General features: G+C 29.7%; 1 protein-coding gene across 1 annotated transcript in view; it reads right to left on the reverse strand.

Annotated features, from left to right (window-relative positions):
• The window catches only part of LOC148299547 (uncharacterized), a 69,559-nt gene that overhangs the window by 27,615 nt on the left and 16,168 nt on the right, over window positions 1–25,776 (reverse strand). Inside the window, exons 2-3 of the mRNA XM_088275949.1 lie at window positions 19,562–19,674; window positions 1,486–1,702 (exon numbers count right to left, since the gene is read on the reverse strand). Of these exons, the coding sequence (XP_088132075.1) occupies window positions 1,486–1,702; window positions 19,562–19,674 (330 nt within the window). The remainder of the gene's footprint in view (window positions 1–1,485; window positions 1,703–19,561; window positions 19,675–25,776) is intronic.

A 25,776-nucleotide genomic window follows, 5' to 3' on the forward strand; every position in this document is an offset into this window, starting at 1 on the left:
ATGGAAATCGAAACCAAGTATATTTTATCAACATTTATGACAAACCTTTACTTTTTTACTCACACCACAGAGCTCTGATATAGTACCCTAGAGGGCAATCAAAAATATGGACCAAAAGCAAAATAAACGAATGGGATTAAGAGTTGATATTGTAAAAAAATTATCATAGTTTTTTATATGTTTTTTTTTAAATCATTTTAAAACAAGTATGTTAAAAGAACTTCACCGACAAGACAGAAAATGGGGATTTCCGTAATAAAACAAACATACGTATAAAATTACGTAAAAAAATAACTATTATGTATTTTTTTTCCATGTATATTTTATTTGATCAGTAACAGTCTACGGGTTTGAATAAAAATAAATAGAAGCATCTGTTACTTCCAAAACCAGTCGTTAAAATATAATTCAAGTGGTAAAAAACGAGCCACTTGAGATCTACCCAAGCTTTTTTGCCTAACGGCCAAAATATTTTGAATTTGTTTAAGTACATAGTGTTTTGAATCAGGCATGAAAAAGAAGCGGTTAGCTTCAAAACCGGTTTACATTATAATTAAGTTATAATAAAATATTTAAATTAATTTTCAATTCATGGATATTCCTCGAAAGTTATCTAGAGGAAGACCAAAAAATTCATGGGTGCTGCAGAAAGATAACATAATTCGAAGACATGGCCTAGGTGACGTTGAACATGATAGAAGGACCTACAACTTGCAGACGAGGAGAGCTGACTCCAGCAATCTACAAAGACGACAAGTTGGGATGTAGCCAAGAAGATGAAGAATTGATTTTAAAACAAAGTTTATTTTTATTATGAAAAAAATATAAATATTTAGATTTTTATTATGCTTCTAATTTGACCAGATAATTTATTTACAACATTTTGAGTGAATAAATGTTGCAAATAAATTATCTGGTCAAATTATAAGCTTAAATAATAAAAATGAAAATGGCATTTTTTGTCATTTCTCATGTGTATGATTATAATCCAGGATTCGGACCTCACATACTAATATAAGAGTTTCTGCTTAATAAAAAGCTTCTTTACATCTCACCTTCTTTACATCTCATCTTCTTTACGTCTCTACTGAAATTCTAGTTATTCAATAACAAGATTTCTAAATTGGTTCATATGTATATAAAGAACTTCCAAGAATTTGAGTAGTGTGGTTTTCAATAATGGGTAGAATTGGCGAATGTTACACGTGTGTAAAGTGATCACTTAAACCAGCCTATGACGGTCGTCAGCCCCGTGAATGCCCAGACTTCCATATTCTTCTTCATCTTTGATGAGATGTCAAAAAATTATGCGAAAATAACTCCTGTAATTGGAGATAATCCAGACACAAGATGCAAGACATACAAGATAAGACAAGACACAAGATGCATAACTCCTGTAATTGGAGATAATCCAGATTTTGTGTATTTATAGTAAGTATTTAGACACACTCATAATGTTATAAATATATTTAGATTTTTCTTTACTTGTTCGATTGACGATCCTCATGGCCCGGCACACAAAGTCGCAGGTCCCCGTGGCCTCCATGTTGGCGTCCTTGAGCTGGTAGGCCACCGAGCCGTAGGTCGTCAGAGCGGAGACCAGCGCACGGGGCGGAGGGTTGCGGCCCCCGGAGCTCCCGCCGCCGCCGCCGCTCACCCCCGCGGCTCCGCCGCAAAGGCGCCGCTGTTCGTCACCAGAGACCTAGAATATTTTATAACAATGTTGACTCTGCGGCGATACAGGATATCATTATAAAACAGGTTATTTGAGTTAAGGCTTAGATCTCAAGCTTGTCTCAAGCGCTCAAATCAGAATGCGTTCAGCCATGCTCGGGGATGGTGGCGTGCTCACGCTCAATTAAAAAAAATGAATTAGATATTTTTTATTTGTTTTTAAGAATATATAATAATAATTATAATAAAACCCTTTTCCTTACCCCAATGGTGCATAGGGCACTGCGTCATATAAACGCAGAGTTATTTTGATCGTTTACATACGAAGGAAAGGTGATCAGCCCTCCGCTTAAGGTACCAGTCCGGGATAATATTGATTAAATATTACAGTGAATAAAAAACTTATATTTATTTGACCCCCCTCCTGAGAATCGAACCCGGGACCTCCAGAACGGTAGCCGAGCGTGTTGACCATTACACTACGGAGGCGGACAAAATTGAATAGAGGCGTTTTAATGCTTCGTATTCCCTGGGTGGATAGGGTCAAATGAAAAAGTTAAGAGGTGGATCAGACAGAGAATAATTAAATGACTTACATAATCGAAGCAAAAAAAAACACAAAATAATACAAATAAATTAAATCACCCGCAAACATATACAATAAATAAGTAGTATACATAAATCCCCTCCAAGAACAAGAGCTTAATCTCTTAATTGTAGAGAACAGCATAATTAATTTTAAGATTGTAAAGTAGAAATGCACTAAAAATAAATTAAATTGTTTTAAAAAAAAATTGTATACCTGGACCGTACCTGAAGCTTAAATAATAGGTACCTTTCCTTCAAATAATTAACGATCAATTCAACATTGAATTAATTTGATGCAGTGCCCTTTGATCCACTGGGTGAGGATGAGGGTAAAAAAACGAATATTATGGTATTTTATATATAATTTTATAAGAATATTACATATAAATTTATATTATTCTCAATATTATTAATATTTAAAGCATTTACTTTGTGGTTAGTCATTTTTACTTATTTATTTTTTTACAAAAATGTTAATAAAATTAGTATATAACCACTCACCGTTTTTTTTTTTTAAATTTTTTGTTATAAATGACGCTAATTTAAAAGCTGGGGAATTACAAGAGGACACAACCGGTCTAATGGGATTATTATCCTTATGAATTTTTATTAAGCCATATAATTTGGGAATTTGAGGATTTGATTGAACTAACTGTGATTTAGATAACAGGTGAGTGGTTATATACTAATTTTATTAACATTTTTGTAAAAAAATAAATAAGTACATATAAATTTGTTTATTTTACTACGCTGTCTTTTTAAGACTTTTTGAAACCACTTCGAAGCATAAAAAATGTATAATTATTATAATACTAAGACTTTTAGACATCATCATTCCATTCCCTAATACACGTTCTCTCAGAGAATAACGTAGAATGGAGGAAACCCGGTGTAATCTTATTTCACATTAAAACCAAATATGGCGTGTTATTTCAGGTTGATTTTAGAAAGGAAAACACACTTGGAAAAGTTTTCCTACGTATCTACTAGCACGCCCTAATTTATCATTTGGATAGTTTTCATATGGAAACGGATTATTTTAACATATTCGTTCAGATTATTTTGTTTGTTCTGTCCGCCTCCGTAGTGTAATGGTCAGCACGCTCGGCTACCGTTCTGGAGGTCCCGGGTTCAATTCCCAAGGGGGGTAAAATAAATATAAGTGATTTTTTCACTGTAATATTTATTTAAAATTACCATGGACTGGTACCTGAAGCGGAGGGCTGATCACCTTTCCTTCATGTATCAACGATCAAGATAACACTGCGTTTATATGACACAGTGCCCTATGCACCATTGGGGTGCGGATAAGGGTTTTATTATTATTATTTATTATTATTTTGTTTTTGTTTTCGTTATTTCAGTTTTGATCAAATAGAGGTAGAAATAGGTTACATAAATTAATATTAAGATTTTTTTTTAAATTAAAGGCTTACTTAGGAAATACCTTTATTTCTTAAAATCTACTGCACACGTGTTTCGACGCATTCCGCATCATTTTCAAATACCATTTGCGGAATGCATAAAGAAACGTGTCACATTAGATTTTGAAAAATACTGGTATTTACTATGTAAAACTTTAATTAAAAATGGATAGATTTTACCACAAAGTGACTGCCGAATAAATTAATGAAATTATCTCATTTTATTGGAGAATTAAATAAGAAATATAGACATATTATTTTGTTGTTAAAATTATTTTATTTCTTTAACATAGCATTACTACTTCATAAAATATATTATTCTAGTTATTAGATTAAACTTTTGTACTGACATTTTATATTATAAAACAACAACTATATATGATAAATATTTCCACTTTTATTTTATTTTACCAGTGACATTGACGTCATCAGACTGGTGGGCGGATAAACAAAATTTGAATTTGTTATTTATATAACAAGGATAATTTTTTTTTAATAAAATTGAGTTTTTATAAAAAAAAAATACAAAATTAATTTAAATTGAATGAATTTAAGTAGAACATTAAAATGAAAATTACAAATTAGTTCCAGGTTACATAGTGGTTCCGGGTTCGATTCACAGGGAGGTAAAAATAATAATGTGTATTTTTTTTATATTAAAACTTGTTTTAATATAACCTTAAGACTGGTACCTGAAGTGCAGGGCTGATTTAAAAAAAAAATCGCGTGATTAACGATCTACACGATTCTACACGATGCAGTACTCTATGCACCATAGGATGCAAATATGGGTTAGTAGAATAAAAATTATCGTATTTAAAAAAAAAAAAAATTGACAATTTCTTGTTAATGTTATTTTTAAATACACTGAGTGGTGAAAATAATTTAAATATGAAATTCCAGTAGTAAAGCAAATTTTCTAAGAAATAAATATTTATATTTTAAAATATGATTTCTTATTTGGCAATATTCAATTCAACGTTTCACAGTAATTTCGTTAGGGTAAACGATGTGTAATACGTATTTAAACAAAAAATAATCTATTTACAACATTTTGAGTGTGTCCAAATACTTGTTCACAAAATCTGGATTATCTCCAATTACAGGAGTTATTTTCATATTATTTTTTGACATCTCATCAAAGATGAAGAAGAATATGGAAGTCTGGGCATTTACGGGGCTTACGACCGTCATAGGCTGGTTTGAGTGATCACTTTACACACGTGTAACATTCACCAATTCTACCCATTATTGACAACCACACTACTCAAATTCTTGGAAGTTCTATATATATGAACCAATTTAGAAACCTTGTTCATGAATCACTAAAACTTCACTAGAGACATCTATTGGTGAGATGTAAAGAAGCTAATATAAGAGTTTCTGCTTAATAAAAAGCTTCTTTACATCTCACCAATAGATGTCTCTAGTGAAGTTTTAGTGATTCATGAACAAGGTTTCTAAATTGGTTCATATATATAGAACTTCCAAGAATTTGAGTAGTGTGGTTGTCAATAATGGGTAGAATTGGTGAATGTTACACGTGTGTAAAGTGATCACTCAAACCAGCCTATGACGGTCGTAAGCCCCGTAAATGCCCAGACTTCCATATTCTTCTTCATCTTTGATGAGATGTCAAAAAATAATATAAAAAAATAATCTATTTTAAAACTCTCGAAAAATATAAAAGTAGCGACCCTCAAAATACCCACGTCGGGGATTATGTATTGTGGATTGTCTACGTTTAAACAGCTTTTGATTGCCACCCTCGTGAAAACCAAAAACATTTATCTTAAAATATAAACAGCGTACCGTCCATACTTTATTCATTAGATACATTTTTGTATTTAACAAGATTCTTCATGTACAAGGCCTTTGACAAACATTAAAAAAAGCTTTGATAATACTTTCGACTGATATTTGTTTTTAAGTACCTGAATAAATAAAGAATTGGGTCTGGTGAAGCTGGTTTTATTTTTATTTTGCGTGATATTAGGCCATTTACGGAAAGTTAACCTAACATCGAAATATTCGTACACTAAAACGAGCAAATAAAACCTATTTCAAAAAATGTTTTATTTTTTTTGGACTTGTCTGTTTTCGTTTTGAAGTGCTAAGCATGACATTCATATATTGTAATTTGATCGACACGTAGTATTCAAAATGTTTTAATAAATATAAAATAACGATTTTATTTTAAGAAAAAGAAATTATCAGATTTAAAATGAAGAAATACTGTTCATGGTAAAAATATTTTTTTGTATTTTTATTAAGAAATAAACCAAAAAGAGAAAATAAACGTTATTAAAATGAGGAAACTTTAATTATGAAGCTGAATCTTATCTTTTTAAATTATGATGTAAGGTATTCATCGTTGAGCATTAATATGAATATTTGAAGATTTTTGAATTGCCCCGAAAATATATATTTTTTAAATAAGATATTTTTATACTATTTTTAATCTGCAAAACTTTTATCTTTTCAGTAACTCTTTTTCTATTTAATTTTTTTACATGACATTTTGTAACTCACTTATCATAACTTAATTATGAGATTGGCTAGCTTCTTCAACAAGATTTATCAATTTCAAACACTATCTGCTTTTTAAAAAAGGCCGTCGAAAGAGCTCGGTCTGAATCTCAATAGCAGTAACCTTCGAAACCAGTGGATGTTATAATTAAGTGAGATTAAGCTATATAGTTACAAAAAAATATTTGATAAGTTTTAATATTTTATATTATTTTTTAACATTTCATCAAAGATAAAGAAAAATATGGAAGTCTTTGCAATTACGGGGCTGACGACTGTCATGGGCTGGTTTATGTGATCACTTTACACACGTGTAATATTCACCAATTCTACCCATTATTGACAACCACACTTCTCAAATTCTTGGAAGTTCTATATATATATATATATATATATATATATATATATATATATATATATATATATATATATATATATATATATATATATATATGAACCAATTTTGAAACATTATTCTTGAATCACTAGAACTTCACTAGAGACATCTATTGGTGAGATGAAAAGAAGCTTTTTATTGAGCAGAAACTCTTTTATTAGTATGTGAGGTCCGAATCCTGGATTAAAATCACATACACGAGAAACGCCAGAAAATGTCATTTTCATTTTTATCATTTTAGCTTATAATTTGACCAGATCTGGTAAAATTATAATATTTTGCTTGTTTATTTTCTACAAACTCTACTTACTGCCGTAAAATCTGTGGAACGAAGTTGTACTTAATAAATATTTTCGGTTGCCATATCAAATTAATGAAATAAATCTTTCCAAGCCATGTTACGGATTTTTTCACTTGTATTTTTACTACGTATTTATTTGTCTTGACTTTTTACGCCACTCTCAACATTCTATGTTAGTAAAATTTATGTGGCGTTTTATATTCACGACTGAATATACATTACTCATCCTGTTACAATTGGAACTTTTTCACAAAACGTGTTTGTAGTAGGAAAGTTTTTGAATTATCCAGAGATCTCGCCTTTGATTGAACCCCCGAGAGTAGGAAATAAATTAGCCCAGGCAGGGAAGATCTTCTCCTCTCTGTAAATAATAAAACAATACGTTTTCCGACCCTTCGTAGTTACAAGTTACAACCTTGAGCCACTGACTCCGGATTTTTACCTGGAAATTTTCACCAAGCGGTTCTTTTTTTAAATTACGAAAAAGTTTTCCCTTAGCACGTTCACCTACATCATGGATGGTGAACCTTTTTGACCCTGAGTGCCATTTTTTTTCGTTATAATAATATGTCGCATGCCACACGCCATGCAAATAAAAATGCATCAAATGTTTGTGTAACTTCAGATTTTTTTTACATAAACAAAGCATATGGATATCGAAAAAATAATGACGTACTTATTAATGGCAAAATAAAAAAATGAAAAAAAGACTAAATAAAAAAGTAGTACCTTCAAAACTTCATTATTATGCAGATTTTTGTGGATGGATCATTCACAAAAATCGGCATCTAGATGTCATTTTTTTATATTGGGTACATAGCTGGTAGCTTTTAATAGAATACAAACAATACTTTCTTCTGTAAGTCTAAACTTTTTTTTTGTATAATAACTTTATTTTCTCTTCATTCGCGTGCCATGCAAAATCGACTCGAGTGCCACCTATGGCACGCGCGCCATAGGTTTGCCACCCCAGACTTACTGTTCACTACGCAAGCACATAATATTAATATGGTCTTGTGATCAATCACCGTGTTTAAAAATAAAATAAAAATATAATTTTAATCCTTCTTTTTATATGAAAGAAAATGGAAATCTGAGTCATCTCATGTTTCATATCAAGTTGAAACACTTACAATATCATATCATCCGTAGGGTGAATAATCCAGTGTCTCGTATAATAAATAAAATTAATGTTGTTAGAAAAAAAACTTTATATTTTGAATCATCACAACAGTTATTATTTTAAATGTTTAAAAAAAATATATGTCAAAACATATTCTATCTAAAAATACGCATACCATATCGCTCACTCCTTTCAACAACGTCATACATATATAAAAAAACTTGATTTTTCAGGAGATCGTTTTTAAAGTTTAAAAATATAATGAAATTTATTGATAATAAATATCAAGCCACTTATTGAACTTTTTACTGTGCAACTTTTTAGATGTGATTCAACTGTGATCTTTTTAGGTAAAACCTGAATGTTTTTTCTCCATTTGAAAAATATTGGGTATATTTAAAAAAAATAATTAATAAATACTTTTTCTTCAAAATGCAAAAACAACACTTTCTGCCCTTTATCGGGTAAATATTAGGTAAAAAATATGCTACTTTTGCTGGGATATAGTAAATTATCTGGGCATTCCGAAAATATGCACAACTAAACAAAATTGTCAATTTTTGATATATGACGTTATTGAAAGGAGTGAGCGATATTTATTTTACAAAATTAATTTGATATCTTGAATTTCATTCCTAGGCTCTTGGCAGTCCTTGGACAGTCTCTGTCAAAACCAAGTTTTTTTTTAAATTTCTTAAAATTAATCGTTCAACAAAATTTAAAAAAATTCTTGAAAAGTTTTAACAAATTTCTTCTTGACTTTTTTTACTATTCGAGCAAAGAGAATTGATTTTCTCTGCCTGATTACTTTTCTCATTTAATGCCTGTTTAGCAATACTTACTTTTTATTTTGCGCAAATGAATCCGGAATCATTCTTTTTTTTTTCTAAAAATGTTTCCTTAAAACCATTGTATTTTTCTCGCCGGCCGGCGGCATAGCGAAAACGATAAATAAAAAATTAAAGCTTAATCTAGTTTATGTATTGAAAATGTATTGTTTCTTATCTAATAGGATTTTGTGTTGACACATAACTTATTCAATGTTTATTTGGTCATTTCAAGGTAAGAGAAAAAATAGATGACTTTTCCACTAAAATCATAACAGTAATACAATAAAACAACAACCTTAAAGTTTTTTTTTCATTTTATTTTTTTTGACCTATGACCGGCTGTTGTTATTAACGACATCATCAGGCTAGTGGGCTACGCTAAATTCTATCTTTTATACACTTCAAAAAAATATAACGTTATTATAAACCATTGTTTTATTACATCATTTACATAATTTATGTTTGAAAAAATCAATTTCTGTGATAAAACTTATATAAAATCCTGCTTAAAATTCCTACACAATAAATTTAATTATATCATATTAATTTCACGTATTTTTGCTATAAAAATGATATTAACTCTTGTTTTTTAACCACTACGTTGTTGTATATCTAACATAAAAAATTCTAGCTTCCAACTAGTCTCATGATATTGGAAAAGACAAAACCTGGTCAATGGTCAAATATGATGAAAAATGGAGGAGAAAAAATTAGTCTTATTTTATGAAAGTCTTTTTGTATAAAATGGAGTTCCACCAAGACTTCTCAATACAAAACTTACAGGTAAATAATACCAATATTTTAGATTTATTCGTATTTCCAGACCCTTTCATTTTGTAATATTATCATTTAGTTGGGAATCTTTAAATATAAATGGTTTGAATTTAAATCATCAGGCCAACGCCAAAGTCAGGTCAAATTTCCTTCTTCACCTATGTTGAAATATCAATACTATGTATGTCATTGACATATCGCTCACTCCTTTCAAGAACGTCATAAATAAAAAAACTTGATTTTTCAGGAGAACGTTTTTAAAGTTTAAAAATATAATACAATGTATTAAAAATAAATATCAAGCCACTTATTAAACTTGTTACTGTGCAACAGATCTTAGGTTAAACCTGAGGGTTTTTTCTCCATTTGAAAAATATTAAATATATTTAATAAAATAAGTAAACAATACTTTTTCTTCAAAATGCAGAAACAACACTTTCTGCCCTGTAGCGGGTAAATATTAAGTTAAAAATATGCCGCTTTTGCTGGGATATAGAACATTTTCTGGACATTCCGAAAACAAGCACAACTGAAAATTAACAACTTTTGATTTATGACGTTGTTGAAAGGAGTGAGCGATATACGATATGATGGTAATAACACAAACATAAAGGTGTTTTTTTTCTTGAATGTTTTTCGCCGATACTTTTACATTTTTTTAAATCAGATTTTCATATGGTGTACGGAGTGCGTGGAAGTTTTTGGCATCGTAAGGGAAGGATAATTAACTATAAGCTAACTATGAGTATTTAAATGTTTTAGAATTAGTACATCATAAACCATGATGATGATAAGTTTCTTGTTGAAACCGGTTGGAAAAGGTGCACCAATAAAAAAGGTTAAAAACAAAGTTGTTTTATTTTATAAAGTTTACAAAAGTGGCTAGCTCAAAACACGATAGTAAATAAGTATTTTTCTAAATAAATGTTCTCTAAACATATTTTGAATTTTTATTTATATATTTTATCCTGTTTATATGCTACAATTCACGCATAAATAATTCAGATTGCATTCAATTTAACCACCGATTGCTAAAATTTTCCAATTTTGTGAATACGATCAAAGACTTTGTAAAAAAAATTAATTTAAATACAGGAAAAACAATATTTGGACCCCTTACATTTTTCTCAATGAAGATTCTTAGGGCCTTAAATTCAATATTGACAGAATTAGCGAGAACTTGGCAATTTATTCTGTTTACTTATGCTTGATTATTCTTAGGATTCATTTTCTACCTTGTTTGAAAGTCCATTGCCCCGGGGTTCGAGTTGCATAGTGTGAGTGAAACTGTCCATAGTAAAAACATTTAGAATATTGATACGATATCCTATTTCTTTAAAAGTAAAGGTTTTTCTTTCGTATACTTACTAAAGTTCAACGACGACGTCGATATGTTACGTTTTTAGTGTAAATTTAAAAAAAAATCAATTGTAATGGGTTTAAAAAACAAGTGTTTGAAAAATTAAAAACATAATAAAAAAAATATTTTGCTAAACCATCACCGTCATTATTTTTTCTAGTGAAACTTCGTAGGCGGCGATTAGGTTTAATTTTATTGGTGTCTTACTCCAAACATTACTAATTAATAGACTCTTTCATATCGTTACACTTTTGAGAAACTGGAGGGTGTTTTTTTTTTTTATTTTTATAAATTTGTATTTATTATTATTTTTGCGGCTATTATCGTTATTTTATGTAATTTATATATAAAAATAAAACACTGTTATAAGACAATTTTTTGAGTTAATTACTGTAAAATTAACAAGTTTCGAAAATTACAGATGTTTTTATCAAAAGGTGAAAATTCAAACATTGTGTTTTATAAAGTTTTTATTTTTACCTTAGACGAGAACATCGGTAGGTCTTGAAACGTTTTCGTTAATTAACTTAAAACATTGTAAGAAATAAGTATTTTTTTTAAATAATGAAATCCTGATGTTATTCCCCGATTTCACGCTTAAATAATAAATAGTGGAATTTTGACGATAGATGGCATTTTTTTATTAATATTGTTTTTTTAAACGAAAATTCTGCTGTACTAAAATCCGTTTGATATTAAAATAAATGTTTATTACTTCGACATGCTCACAAAAACAAAGTTTTTTAAGCTTACTATGTATATTTCACATAATTTTCTATGTATGGTACTATCTTATCTTATCTATCTGTTGAATGTGTATTTGATTCCTGCTTCCCTAGAAGATCTCAGGCTGCTGGTGGAAGGCGATATCCGAAGTGGTTTTCTAGGGATATTATTAGAGACATACAGACTAAGCATTTCTATCATAAGAAATGGAAAGCTTCTGGCTGCCACAGTGATTATGAGATGTTTGGACGTTACAGATCTGTCGTGAGACGTAGCATTCGATTAGCATACTGGGAGTTCATTACCAGCATGGAAAATGGTATTCTTCAGGATCCAAATACTTTTTGGGACTACATAAAGTCTCAAAAGGCGGATGGTGGGAATATTAACTCCATGACGTGGGGTGAAAAAATAGTACGGGGTGCAGACATTGCCGAGGCGTTTGCAGGTCATTTTAAGACTGTATATAGTAATGAACCTCCGCTTCTTGATATTAGCATTGCCAAGAAATGTTCGCCGACCGGTGCGCAGTTTATTGATGTTTGTAATATCAATGAGAAAGATGTGGCCGACACTATAAAAAAATTAAGTAACACTAATTCTCTTGGTCCAGATTTCATTCCAACTTTCTTCCTAAAAGGCTGCGTGGATTTGATTAAAAGACCACTTTGTTTTTTGTATAATCTTTCAGTGAATACAGGGGTCTTCCCGGAAACATGGAAGATGTCAAAGGTTACTCTTATACATAAGAGTGGCTCTAAGTCATCCGTAGAAAATTATAGACCTGTAGCTGTTCTTTCTGCACCAGCTAAGGTATTTGAAATCCTAATAAGTAAAATCGTCGCTTCCCGAGTAGAGCCGTTTATAATTGATGAACAACATGGATTCAGGAAAGGCCGATCGGTTGAAACAAATCTGATGGTTTTTACGAATTACGTCACAGAAGCTCTAGACGCGGGACATCAGGTAGACTGTTCATATAATGACTTCGCCAAGGCCTTTGATACAGTCAACCATGATGTCTTATTGAAGAGGCTGTATGAGATCGGTTTCTCGGATGGTATGCTAAAATTAATGGCGAGCTACCTTCAAAACAGAAACCAATACGTCTCCTACGATCTATTTGCGTCAGAGTCCTTCAATACTTTCTCGGGTGTCCCGCAAGGTTCTAACCTGGGTCCATTATTGTTTTCTATTTTCATTAATAATATCAAGAATGTAATTTTAAACTCACGGTTTTTGTTATTTGCGGATGACCTAAAGCTTTTCTTAAAGGTGATAACTTTTGACGATTTTCGTCTTCTCCAAGCAGATATATCAAATATATGTGAATGGGGAAGACGAAACAAATTAATGTTTAATGTTTCCAAGTGTTCGATCACGTCTTTCACTAGGGCCCAAAAAACATTATTTTATCGCTACAAAATGAACGACCAAAATCTGATGCGAGCATCGAATGTTAGGGATCTGGGCGTTGGATTTGTGAGCACCCTGACATTTCACGATCATATAGAGGCAGTCAGTAGTAATGCATTGAAAATGCTAGGATTTGTTCTGCGTACTGCCAGGGTTTTCGAAAATACCCGCGTGCTGAGAACTCTTTATAACTCCTTGGTGCGAAGTAGACTCGAGAGTGACTCGATGATCTGGGGGCCACACGAGCTTAAGTACTCTCTTATGGTAGAGAAAGTCCAAAAGAAGTTTTTGAGGTATCTCTACATGAGAGAGTACGGCTATTATCCTTGGCTCTACCCGACCCAGTTTCTCCAGGGTATGCTTGGCTACAATAGTTTAGAGACTAGAAGGAATGCGTATTTGATTACGCATTTTTATCGATTGTTGCGCGGTATGATCGATAATCCTGAAATTATCCAGAGCATTGGTCTGTATGTTCCCGATAGTTACCTAAGACAGCGTCGGCATAGATTGTTTCAGATTCCTATACACAGGACCAACCTGCCGATGGTTATGCCTGTAGGAAGAGCTACCGCTATGTTGAACAATATCACATTGGATATTGATCTGTTCCATGTGTCCGAAGGAGTTTTCCGAAGCGAGATTCTTCTACACATTTAACAAGAGTCTTCTTGTGTAATTTTTAATTTGTTTTTTTTTTTTTTTTTTAATGTATACGCCTTAAATGTTTGTTTGTAATGTATATATTAATTATTGAATAAATTGAATTGAATTGAATTGAATTGAATTGAATCTTTTTATAGTGTATTTTTTTGTGTTTTTTTAATTTTATTTTATTGTATGGCTTCAACCGTAAAAAAAGTAATAAAAATATTCAATTATTATTTTAACTTATATCTGATTTACTATGTATATTAAAATTACGAATATGATAATTTTTACCCAGTCCATAAATATCTTGTGAGAAAATTTGAAGCCTTAATAATATTGTCGCACCCCGGGGGTGTATTAAAATGAGGTTCCATGTCCTGAAAGCTGTCACAGGATCTAATAAAAATGCTGATTTTATTTTTTAGCTCAGAATTGATTAAATTGCTTGTAATTTAAGCAATAAATAATAAATTATATTAAAAAGTGTCTTCAGCGCAAGTAAAAGTGGCAATTTTATTTACAACATTTAAAGTGTGTCCAAACACTTATTCACAATGTTGTTAATTAAATGACTGGTCAAATCATAAGCTACAAAAAAAATTATTACGTTTTCAAACGGGTTTCGAGTCAGTAAAATCTAGGATTCGGACCTCACATACAAATAAAAAGAGTCTCATTCCAACGTAGATGGCTGGTGTGAACTCATTTGTACTGGGTCAATCATGTGTTGAATTGGTGAATGTTAGATGTGAATAAAGTGATCACTTAATCAGCCTATGACAGGTCGTTAATGCCCAGAATTACATATTCTTCTTCATCTTTGTTAATTTACAGAGCTTACGACCGTCATAAGTTCGGTTAAGTGATTACTTTACACACGTGTAATATTCACCAATTCTTCCCATGATTGACAACCACACTACTCAAATTTTTGGAACTCCTAGATATATTAATCAATCTCGTGAAACAGTACACTTGAGTTCGCAACAGCCATCTAAGTTAGAATACGAAAAGCTTTTAAGAAAATACTGTTTCTCTATTTCCGAATCCTGTGTTAAATTCACATTCTTGAGACCCGCCTGAAAACACGGTGAATGTTACACGTGTCTAAAGTGATCACTTAACCAAGCTTATGATACTCGTAAGCTTTGTAAGTGTAATACCCAGACCTCCATATTCTTCTTCGTTTATGTTGAGATGTCAAAAATATAAAAATATCTCCAGATAATTCAAATTTGTAAACAAGTATTCAGACGCACCAAATTGTTATATTCTGATTGATATTATTTTATTATCCTCCCTTTTTTCTACCAACGGTTTTTTTTAATAAATAAAATAAAAAACATGACAAGTAACTCTAGTCAGCATCCGTGAAATTGCTGAAAGAATGTCGATACATCGACTTGAATTACATATCAAAAGCGCTGACAACATTTATTTTCTTCATGAAAATGGTCGGCGATAAATATTATATATTTGGAAGCTTGACAGGTCGGATAGATAAGAAATAATACTTTTCCTGGAATCAATCTTTTCAGTTACGATAGCTTTTGATATAAGCTTAAGTTCTTTCGTTATTTTTTTTAAGGAACCGTTTAGTTTAGTGAATTTGATGAAGGAAATCAGGAAATTATTTTTATTATTAGGTTTGAGTAGAATATATTGATCGTAATTTAGCAATGGAATGTATGGACACCTACATTCCAAAGCTAATAAGTTAGTTATTATACTCCCTAATTTAAAATATCTTTCATATTTTAATAACAATATTTTCATTTTGAAAAAGTAAGTAGTGAACAATAATACAATAAAAGATTAAATATTTTAAAAACATTGTGTACCTACGAGCTTGTAAAGAATAGTAATTTTAATAAATTGAGGGATAGATTGAATATATATATAAATATATATATATATATATATATATATATATATATATATATATATATATATATATATATATATATATATATATATATATATATATATATATATATATATATATATATATATATATATATATATATATATATATATATATATATATATATATATATATATATATATATATATATATATATATATATATATATATATATATATATATATATATATGTATAATTATGTATAATAACAAATGGTATATTAAAATAATAACCCGCGAACATAATTAACTTTTACACGGTACCTACTCACTTAAATCGAATAAACTTATTTTGCATATTAGATTTTTTAGAAAAATTAATTTTTGTGGTAAAACCTCTCACGGAATATAAAAATACAATTATTGAAAACAATATAAAATCATTTTCTTACTCTTACTAGGATTAAAGTTATTACCATATCTTAAGTTCAAACTCCTTTCAGCAGATTTTTATCAAACTACATTTTTTCTCCCTCTTTAACTTAAAATATAAATTGAAAAACAAAAAGCTACGTTTAAACAGATTTTTGTTTTAAAAAGATTTTCTACGAAATTCGTTGAAGCGAGAAACTGAGTTAGATTTTTAAATTTATTCATTTAGCTTTGAACTGAATACTAATTTTGATCAACTGTATATACTTAATGATACTTGCTCAAAATGTATTTTGTTAAAATATAATATCAAATGGTGGGATTACAATTCAGGTTATGACTATAAGTGTAGTATTCATATTTCAATTATTTTACCAAATATAACGAAGAATAATGTGTTAAAAATAATGAAAAAAAAGGAATCAGAAAAATACTTTTTGCAATGATTCCTTTGTCTAAAACATTTTTTGAAATCTTTTAAAATAAATTTAAACGTTTAACATGTATTCTGAATGCTTGACATTTAAAACATTTTTTTATGTAGTTCAAGTCATAAAGAGCTTTTTAACTTTATTTAGTCTTAAAATATTGGAGTTAATGGGACGTGAAAAATATACAAAAAATTCATCCAAAAAAAACGAAAATTCAAAATGGGAAATATCAAAGGCTTAGTGCGTAGAGTATGAGTATAACATAGCCCAGGACTACAATTTTGAGAAATGTAATTACAAGGGAAGTAAGGTTGACAAGCAGAAGATTGTCAGAGGATCAAAAGGGATTTCGTCGTACAGTAGATACATCAATTACGAGAAATGTAAGATCGCGATTCCTTACCCACGTAAAAGGATTATTATAATCTTCATATAAACGATTTTAATTTAATTTAACAATATTAAAGGAGTTAAATTAATCATTTAATAAAAAATTATAAGAGAAAATGAGAAAATAACAAGGTAGAAGTGTTCTTAGTAAAATTCAATGACTTGTTGTTTGAATAATCTTGATTGCTAAGTGAAGATTTTAAGTTTTTTTTTTTTGGAAATTACCTCTCCATGTTTTTATTTTTTTTATTTTTTTATTCATTTTATATGTTTACATTTTTATTTATAACATAATACATTTGAATCATTTATACGTATGGAGAACTTTTATATTTCGATTCGCTGTGCCTCTCCATAAAAGAGACTGTGCTCTTGTGCTTGGAGAGGGACTTACACTCGTGGTTTAATGTTATATAATAAAAGATATAATAGTTTTTTTGTATATTTTTTCAAGATTTAAATGTATAGAGCTTTAATTTTTTTTCAAGTATTATTATATCATCTATTTTTTATTTCTTTAGGGAGTTTATTAAAATGTTTAATTGCCAAATATTTGAAGTTTTGCTGAAATTGCTTGGTGTTGCATTTTGGAGTAGAAAAATCGTTATCTATAAAGAATCTCGATGATAATTTTTTTGTTAAATTTAAAAAGTTGTCACCCTTTAGTATTTTAAAATTTGCGGTTTTTTTTATAAATAGATTCTATATTTGGGACTTGAAATTTTTTAAATAATAATTTTGCTGGATATATGTTTTTTTTTCAAAATAACTTTAATTATGGTTTTCTGTACTATTTTTGCTGAGTTCAGTATGTTGTTGTATGAGCCTCCCCATGCAATAATGCCATACTGTAGTAGTGAGTGTTTCGAATTCTAATGAATATATATATATATATATATATATATATATATATATATATATATATATATATATATATATATATATATATATATATATATATATATATATGCATTTTCTTATTCGTTTTACTAGTTCATTAATGTGACTATGGTATTTCAAGTGTTGATCTATTATTACACCTTGATATTTTATTTCTTTTTTTGGACATAAAACATGAACATAAGTTTTAGCAATTTGAATCCCTGCAGTCACCATTGTGATAATTAAATACACAATTTTAAAATTTCAACGTCCACTGATGTGTACATATTTTTAAAATATAATATGAAAAAATATGTATATTTTTGAAATATTTATCATTTTGTAACGCAACTTGTGTGGATTTTTCGTTTGTAAATATCTATGAATCGATTTGTGGTAGAGTGGTGATTTGGTAACGTTACTTAGATTTGAAATCTGTGACGCCATCATGGAAAAAACCGATTTATTCTTTTCCATTGCCCTCATGTATAAAACCATAATAATACATACCATAAGCCTTAAATAATTACCTAATAGCAATCCACGTGACTAGCGATGGTGATAAAGCAGAAAACTATCCGTCATTCTGCAAAACGTGACATTTGTGCGAAAAACAATAAAACTCAGAAATACCTGTAAATCATAACTTTTGCTCGCGACATTTATGACCGTTTTCTTCATGAAATACTTAAAAGAAAATAATTTCCACTCGTTTCACTGGGAAGGGAACATTCAGAGATTTCAGTTACGTTCAGATTATCAGAAAAATCTGGCTGTTTTTTATGAACGTATAAATCTTTTATCGCTTCTAGATTACAGATAAACATTTTTTTATTATTATTTTAAGGCGATAATTTTCGCCTCCCATGACACCATAAACTTGACTGCACTTTAAAACGATACAATAAAAATTATAATCTTTCTTAAAAAGCCAAACATAAAAGCTTCGAGTCTTTATAATTTTTAACCATTAAAAACTATTCCCAAGCTCTTGTGTTTTGCCATGAAAAGAAGTTTTTCCAGAAACACCATGAAATATTTTACTATTTATTATTTTTGTAAGTATTAATCATGACATAATTTACATTTTTTAACATTAATTTACAAAAATTTTTAATAACTGTTTCACCTTGCGAAGGGATTATCAAACTGTGTGGAAAAAAAACAGTTGAAAAATGTAACTAGCTTATTCTCATAAATAAAATAATAAAAAATAAAAATAAAATACTTGTGTAAGACCATTTTTTAAAGTTTAGTAATGTTAACAAGACTAGTTTCAAGAACTACAGATATGTTTATTAACAGGTGACAATGCAAAAGTGGTCTTATACACAAATGATTCATTTTGTATATTCAAACCATCATGTTATTCCACAAGGTACATAATGGGCTTATTTATTTTTGTGACCATCTCCATCCAAAAACAAAAAAAAAACTACCATCTCGCCACATCACCACTCTCTTTTGTATACCATTATCAATCTTTTCATCCCTATAAAACATTTTTATCGAATATACGCTATCATCTGCATGTTCCAAATTTCACAAAAACAAAGATGGATCTAGCGAACTCACAGACACAGTTTACTGAAATGAATGATATATGTAGGAGTTCCAAAATTTCAGTAGTGTGGTTGTCAATCATGAGTAGAAAGGTAAATGTTGCACGTGTGTAACTGCAACTTGTAAATACACAGACTTTCATATTCCTCTTCATCTATGTTGAGATATCAATAATGGAAACCTAAATTATTGAAATAATTCCTCACCTGACTAACGCTGCTGCTAGCTCGCCGAGAACCGCCATCTTGGCCACCCTGGTACCCTCCAGACTGGTAGCCCCCTTGTCCGCCCCCGTAAGGGGAGGAACGCCCCCTCGAAACTGAAAAAATATATAACTAAAAGTAAATACACTGAAAACAACAAAAAAATCACATCGAAAATAGAAACCGAAAAATCGCATCGAAAAATGAAACCAAAAATAAAAAATAAGGCTCGAATGAAAATGTCGCATTGTGATTAGATGATTTTAAAAATTTCAACATAACGAATAGGCACCTTTGCAAATTGCATTGTTATTCGGGGTGATTTCATAATGCGATCTCAAAGACAATTATTTTTACATGGATTCTTTACCTTATCTACAATTTTTTAATCAAAAATCTGATAAATATCCAAATAATGTGCTTTTAGCATTTTTAATTAAATTTTCAACAAAACACAACTTCGGTCCAAGACAAGAATGAAACGATTAATATTTCCGATAGAAAAATTACTTATTCATTCCAATGATATTAATTGATGGAGGACTCTAGGACAGACTTTATATTTCCTTTGTTACAAAAAACGTAATTTTATTAGCTAAAGCTCCCAAAGGCTTAACCATTTAACAGGCAGAAAAAAAGATTTTACATTCATTATCCTTGGAAATAGTGGTCGCCATTTGCTTTTAACGATTTCGTTAAGTGGAAATTTGAAAAGCCCTTAATTTTATGATGTCATAAAAATCGATTTAATTAAATTATGGGCTTCTTCGATATAAGGAGACATTCAATTTTTGTAATTTTTTCAATACAGAAGGGTTTTTGAAAAATTCTCTCACAGCCTTAATCATTTGTTAATTCAATAAAGGAGACGCAATAGAAAATTCCAACAAAGGAAGGATAACAGGTTTTGCAGAGTTGATTTTTCATTTAATTTTAAGAAAATTTGTCCTTCAAGTTAGCTTGGTGTCTGCAGAGTCCATGATAAAACGTTTTATTAATTTTTCGCTTACATAAATAATAAAAAAAATTGATTGTATTATTAAAATCATTCATAAATTTGTCACCTAAATCACCACCAATTTGAAAATTAGATATTTTAACTATTGTGAAAACTAAGGTTTTTGACACTCACGTATAAAATTATTTTTGTTGTTTGTTATTACATACTTGGATTAGGATTTCAGGTGGGTGTAAACGTTTTGAATTCATAATGTAGATTATTTTTTACTCCAGTTCTATTCTTTAAAAAAAACTAATATGAATTCATTTTATTTTCGGTACCATTCTTTGCCAAATTCTATGCTGTAATCAGACCCTGGATTATGCACCCTATCTATCTATCTATATTAATATATATAAAAAATAATATATGTTTGTTTGTTGGTTTCTTAACCGCATATCCGATCACGATGATTTTTTAAAAATATGTTGGATGCGCATGCAGGAATATTTTTTTTCAATATTGATTCTTAAGTCAGAGTTTCTCGGTTCGAACCCACTCTACTACAATTTGATACCTATTTCTAATAATGAGCCGCTTAGGCTCACAAATAGTATGTAATTGAAATATTTGTGTAAATAAAATACAATAAAAAAAAAACACAAATTTATCTCTTTACAAAAAAAAATAACTGGGTGAATGGTGAACGTTACACAAATCTAAAAAAGGATCATTTAATTCAGATAATTACTAATTAAATGCTCAGGCATCTTTATTTTTTTTGTATATAAATGATATATGCTTCATCTTAAGTTGAAACACCTAATTTTTTTTTAATTATTTGCACCAAATAGAATAAAAATTATGATAAAGAACAAAAGCTGAATTTTCCTGATCTCATTTTCAAGTAGTGAATTAAAACATGTGTTAAGGATTAAAATAAAATTTGCTTTCTTAATTTACAGATATTTAGAAGACTTAAATTGTACAGTAATTTTTCAGAAAGAATAAATGCCGAGCTTAAATAACATCCATGTCACAGCTTTTTCTCTTAATCTTCTAGATAATTATACTTTCTCGTTTATTCCTCGTCTTAATATTCTCACTAGCTTTCTCTCACTTTAAATACATAAAATCTTTAGCTTAATCATTTCTTTGCTTAGATGTACATACAATACATGGAACATACAGGATGGCACAAAATTAATTTACTTTACAAAATAAAACAACCTTGCTTTTAACCACTATTTTATCGGTACATTTTTTCTCCAACCGGTTTCGACAAGAACCTTGTCATCAGTAGGGTTAAACGTGTACTGCACAAACCTGATGATGACAAGGTTCTTGTCAAAACAACCTGGAAAAAAAAGGAACCAATAAAAAAGTGGTTAAAAACAAAGTTGTTTTATTTTATAAAGTTTATAAAATGTGCCTCAAAGTATCTGCGAAAAATATTTAAGAAACAAAATTAATTACCCTATCAGAAAATGATTAAAAATTGCAAATGGCATCATACGTTATTCATATTTGACATTTATGAACTAGACAGCTATAGTTTACAAACAGATTTAAAGTGGCGTAAAATTATTTATTCAATTTGTTTTTTGATAACTTTTTTACTAAATCAATTAAAAAGAGAGTCATGAAAATCTTTATTTGAACCTTTTTTGTAAAGTAAAAAAGATAATATCCGTCAAGTGGCTGCCGCCGGTATTGAAACATATTTGTGCTCGTTTTATCAATCAGTTTGTAAACTGCATCTATCTCGTTCACAAATGTTAAATGTGATTGACGTACGACGTCATTTGCTAAAATTATAACATCTTTCAATGGGTGATTAATTGTGTGCTACCCTGTACTTGAAACGTACTTTTCAGACATTGTTTACTATACAAATCCTTTGAATCATAATATCCTGCAAGGTAGGTTCTTGCAATTACTTAGTATATTACATAAAAGATTTCCGACTTTGGCATCCTGTAACTCAACAGGTATTTGGACTGCTACGAAGATATTTTCTTTATTAAGATGTATTGCGTTTCTTGAATATAAAATTCAAATAACCTTTTCATCTTAACAACATTTTGAGTGTGCCCAAATACTTTAAAATCTGGATTGTAAGTATTTGGGCACACAAAAAAAAAAGTTTTTTTTACATATTGTTGACACATCACAATAAAGATAGGTAATAAAGATAGATACCCAGACTTACAAATATAGTAATATGTAAGTCTGGGTATTAACAGAGCTAACGACCATACAAGCTTTCCTTATCCCAACATTGATGGCTACTGTAAACTCGCACATACGAGTTTGACCAATATACCTAGAAGTTTAAAAAAATTGAGTAGTGTGATTGTCAATCATGGGTAGAATTAGTGAATGTTACACGTGTGTAAATTGATCATTTAACCAAACTTATGAGGATCGTAAGCTCTTTTTATGCCCAGACTTTCATTATTTTTATCTGTGTTTAGTATTTCTGCGAGAGAAAATAATCAGCGTTAGTTATGAACGACATGGAATATAATGTGTTTTAATTCTACGTTTCTTTCATTTTGTCTTTCACGTCTGTTTTTATATATTTTTATTATTTAATAATCTGATCTTATCTTATCTTTTCCTTATCTTAACTTTTTATTTATTTAACTCAATTATTGACACGGAATCATATGAAAACTAGAACTAAATGTCTGCTCTTATTTAGCAAGCAATGTAATTACACCAAACACTGACATTTCTTTACGTTCTTATTTGTTCTAGAATCATTCATTAATATAAATATTTAACATTTGTCCGTCTGCGTAGTATAATGGTAAGTATGTTTAGCTACCGTGCTAGAGGTTCCGGGTTCGATTTCGAGGGGGGGTTAAAAATAAATATTAGTGGTTTTACGCTCTAATATATATTTAATATAACCCATGACTGGTCTCTGAATTATTGGTAATTAACGATTAAAATAACACTGCGTTAATACGATAAAGTGTCTTATGTACAATTGGGTGCGGATAAGGGTTAGAAGAAGATTCGTTCAAATAATGACTAAAATATCGAAAGTATCTCAAAGCTCTTAACGAGTTTTCAGTATTGATAAGATATCTATAAAAAAGCATAATCGATAAAATTTACAATGGCGTATTGAAATGGTTTGAAATCATTTCAAATACTTAAAAGTGAGTGAAAATTCGATCTCGAATATTTCAACTACTTGAAAGCGGTCAGGTCAAGAGTTGTAATAATTGTCAGGTTTGTATGAGGAAATATAAATAAATGTAGAAGAGGCAAAGGTTGTTTGCCAAAACATATAGGGGTGGAGTTCCGTTCTCCTGACCAAAAATTAAAAAAATTGAGAAGTGTAATTGTTTATCATCGGTGAATATTACACGTGAATAAAGTGATCACTTAAACCAGCCTAAATACCCAGACTTCTATAATCTTCTTCACCTGTGTTGAGATGTCAACTATTTTCTGGTTTGAGACATGAATAAGTAATTTTTATGACTATCTCAAAATGTATTTATTATTAAAAATAAATGTTTATATATTTTTGATATCTTAACATATATGAAAGTGATAAGATTTAAAACAACAACCTGTTTACTTATGGAAAAATTAAATCATTTTCTTCAAGAGTCCTTTACATTTCTTTTTTGATGGAATTTGCATTATTTACACATTTAGTATTCTTTTACAAATTTCATTTTCATCTTATTTTGATCGAATTGTCCTAAAAATATCCCCTTTCATTGCGTATGAAGAACCATTTCGTCTCACACCTGGTACTTTTCAATGAATGTTACTAAAACCTGCCCAAACTGGTCCCTTGTCTCAGAACAAACTCAATATGTGTCAATCGAAACAGGATTCATTTTTGAATACCAAGGGTTTGCTTACCTGAAAGGGTAAAAATTTCCTTAAAGCGTTTCGAAATTCAGGATATCTGTAATCGATAAAAGACGGAAAGGGACTGTAAAATAAGGCTTTGTTATGTATATTTGTCATCTTGGTATATGTTATATGTTATTCATAGAATAAAATAAAAATTATGTTATTTTTTCCACGTGAATTTTATTTAACGAAGCAACTCGTAACCCAGCTTCGTCAGCAACTCGGTTGCTGGTCAAATAAAATTCCTCTGGAAAAAAATCAGTTTTTTTTTCTTTAAAATGCAGTTCCACCAAGGAATGTCAGTACAAAAGGTAAATCTAATATGTTATTCAGTTTTCTTTCATACATCGTATATGGTGGACCAATTATTTTAGTGTCGCAATAAAATTGGTTAATTTTTTGTTGTTGCTAAAATTACAAAATATAATTTCCATCAATAATGATAACTTATTCGCATATATTTTGTGCATTTTTAATACCTCTTATTTTTTTTAAATCGACTATATTTTGGAAACTTTTAGACACCAAAATAGATTAAAATCAAATGAAGCAAGATCTGGTGAATATGGAGGATGAGGTAAAACCCTGAGGTCTTTTACTTTGCTATTGGAATAAGTGTAAAATTTTCGAGAGCCATTATTTTTTCTCTTAACGTTATCACCAATTATTCATTTTTCATCCCCTGCCCGGGTAGCTTACGAATGTAAATATATATATATATATATATATATATATATATATATATATATATATATATATATATATATATATATATATATATATATATATATATATATATATATATATATATATATATATATATATATATATATATATATATATATATATATATATATATATATATATATTTATATCTTCTTCTTCTTCTTCTTCTTATTGTAGGCCTTACGACCTGTTTTTAAGAGGGATTAGCCTCCTGCGACGTCGATTCCCAGCTATCGGCCCATCTCTTTGGTGGTCTGCCCGGGAGTCGTCTACCATGGGGTTGGCCGTACAATGCGATGTGGGGGAGTCTGGATGGTTCCATTCTTCTCACATGCGCATACCATTGTCTTCTTCGTTGCCTTCCCCACCTAACGACATCTTCGATCTCGCATATTTCCCTGATCTTGGCATTTCTCAGTCTATCTCGAAGACTCTTGCCTGTTATGCTTTTCAGAGTCTTCATTTCTGACACTCTAAGCGTGTTTTTTGTGGCAGCGGTGTCTGCTCTACTTTCGATTCCATACGTCATGATGGGTCGGACACAAGTTTTGTATATCTTGATCTTGCTGCCGATCTACATATATATATATATATATATATATATATATACATATATATATATATATATATATATATATATATATATATATATATATATATAAAT

The sequence above is a fragment of the Brachycentrus maculatus genome, unplaced genomic scaffold (assembly GCF_059751285.1).
Source record: "Brachycentrus maculatus isolate JH-2025_06_01 unplaced genomic scaffold, ASM5975128v1 h1tg001092l, whole genome shotgun sequence".
In the NCBI taxonomy this organism is placed as follows: Eukaryota; Metazoa; Arthropoda; class Insecta; order Trichoptera; family Brachycentridae; genus Brachycentrus; species Brachycentrus maculatus.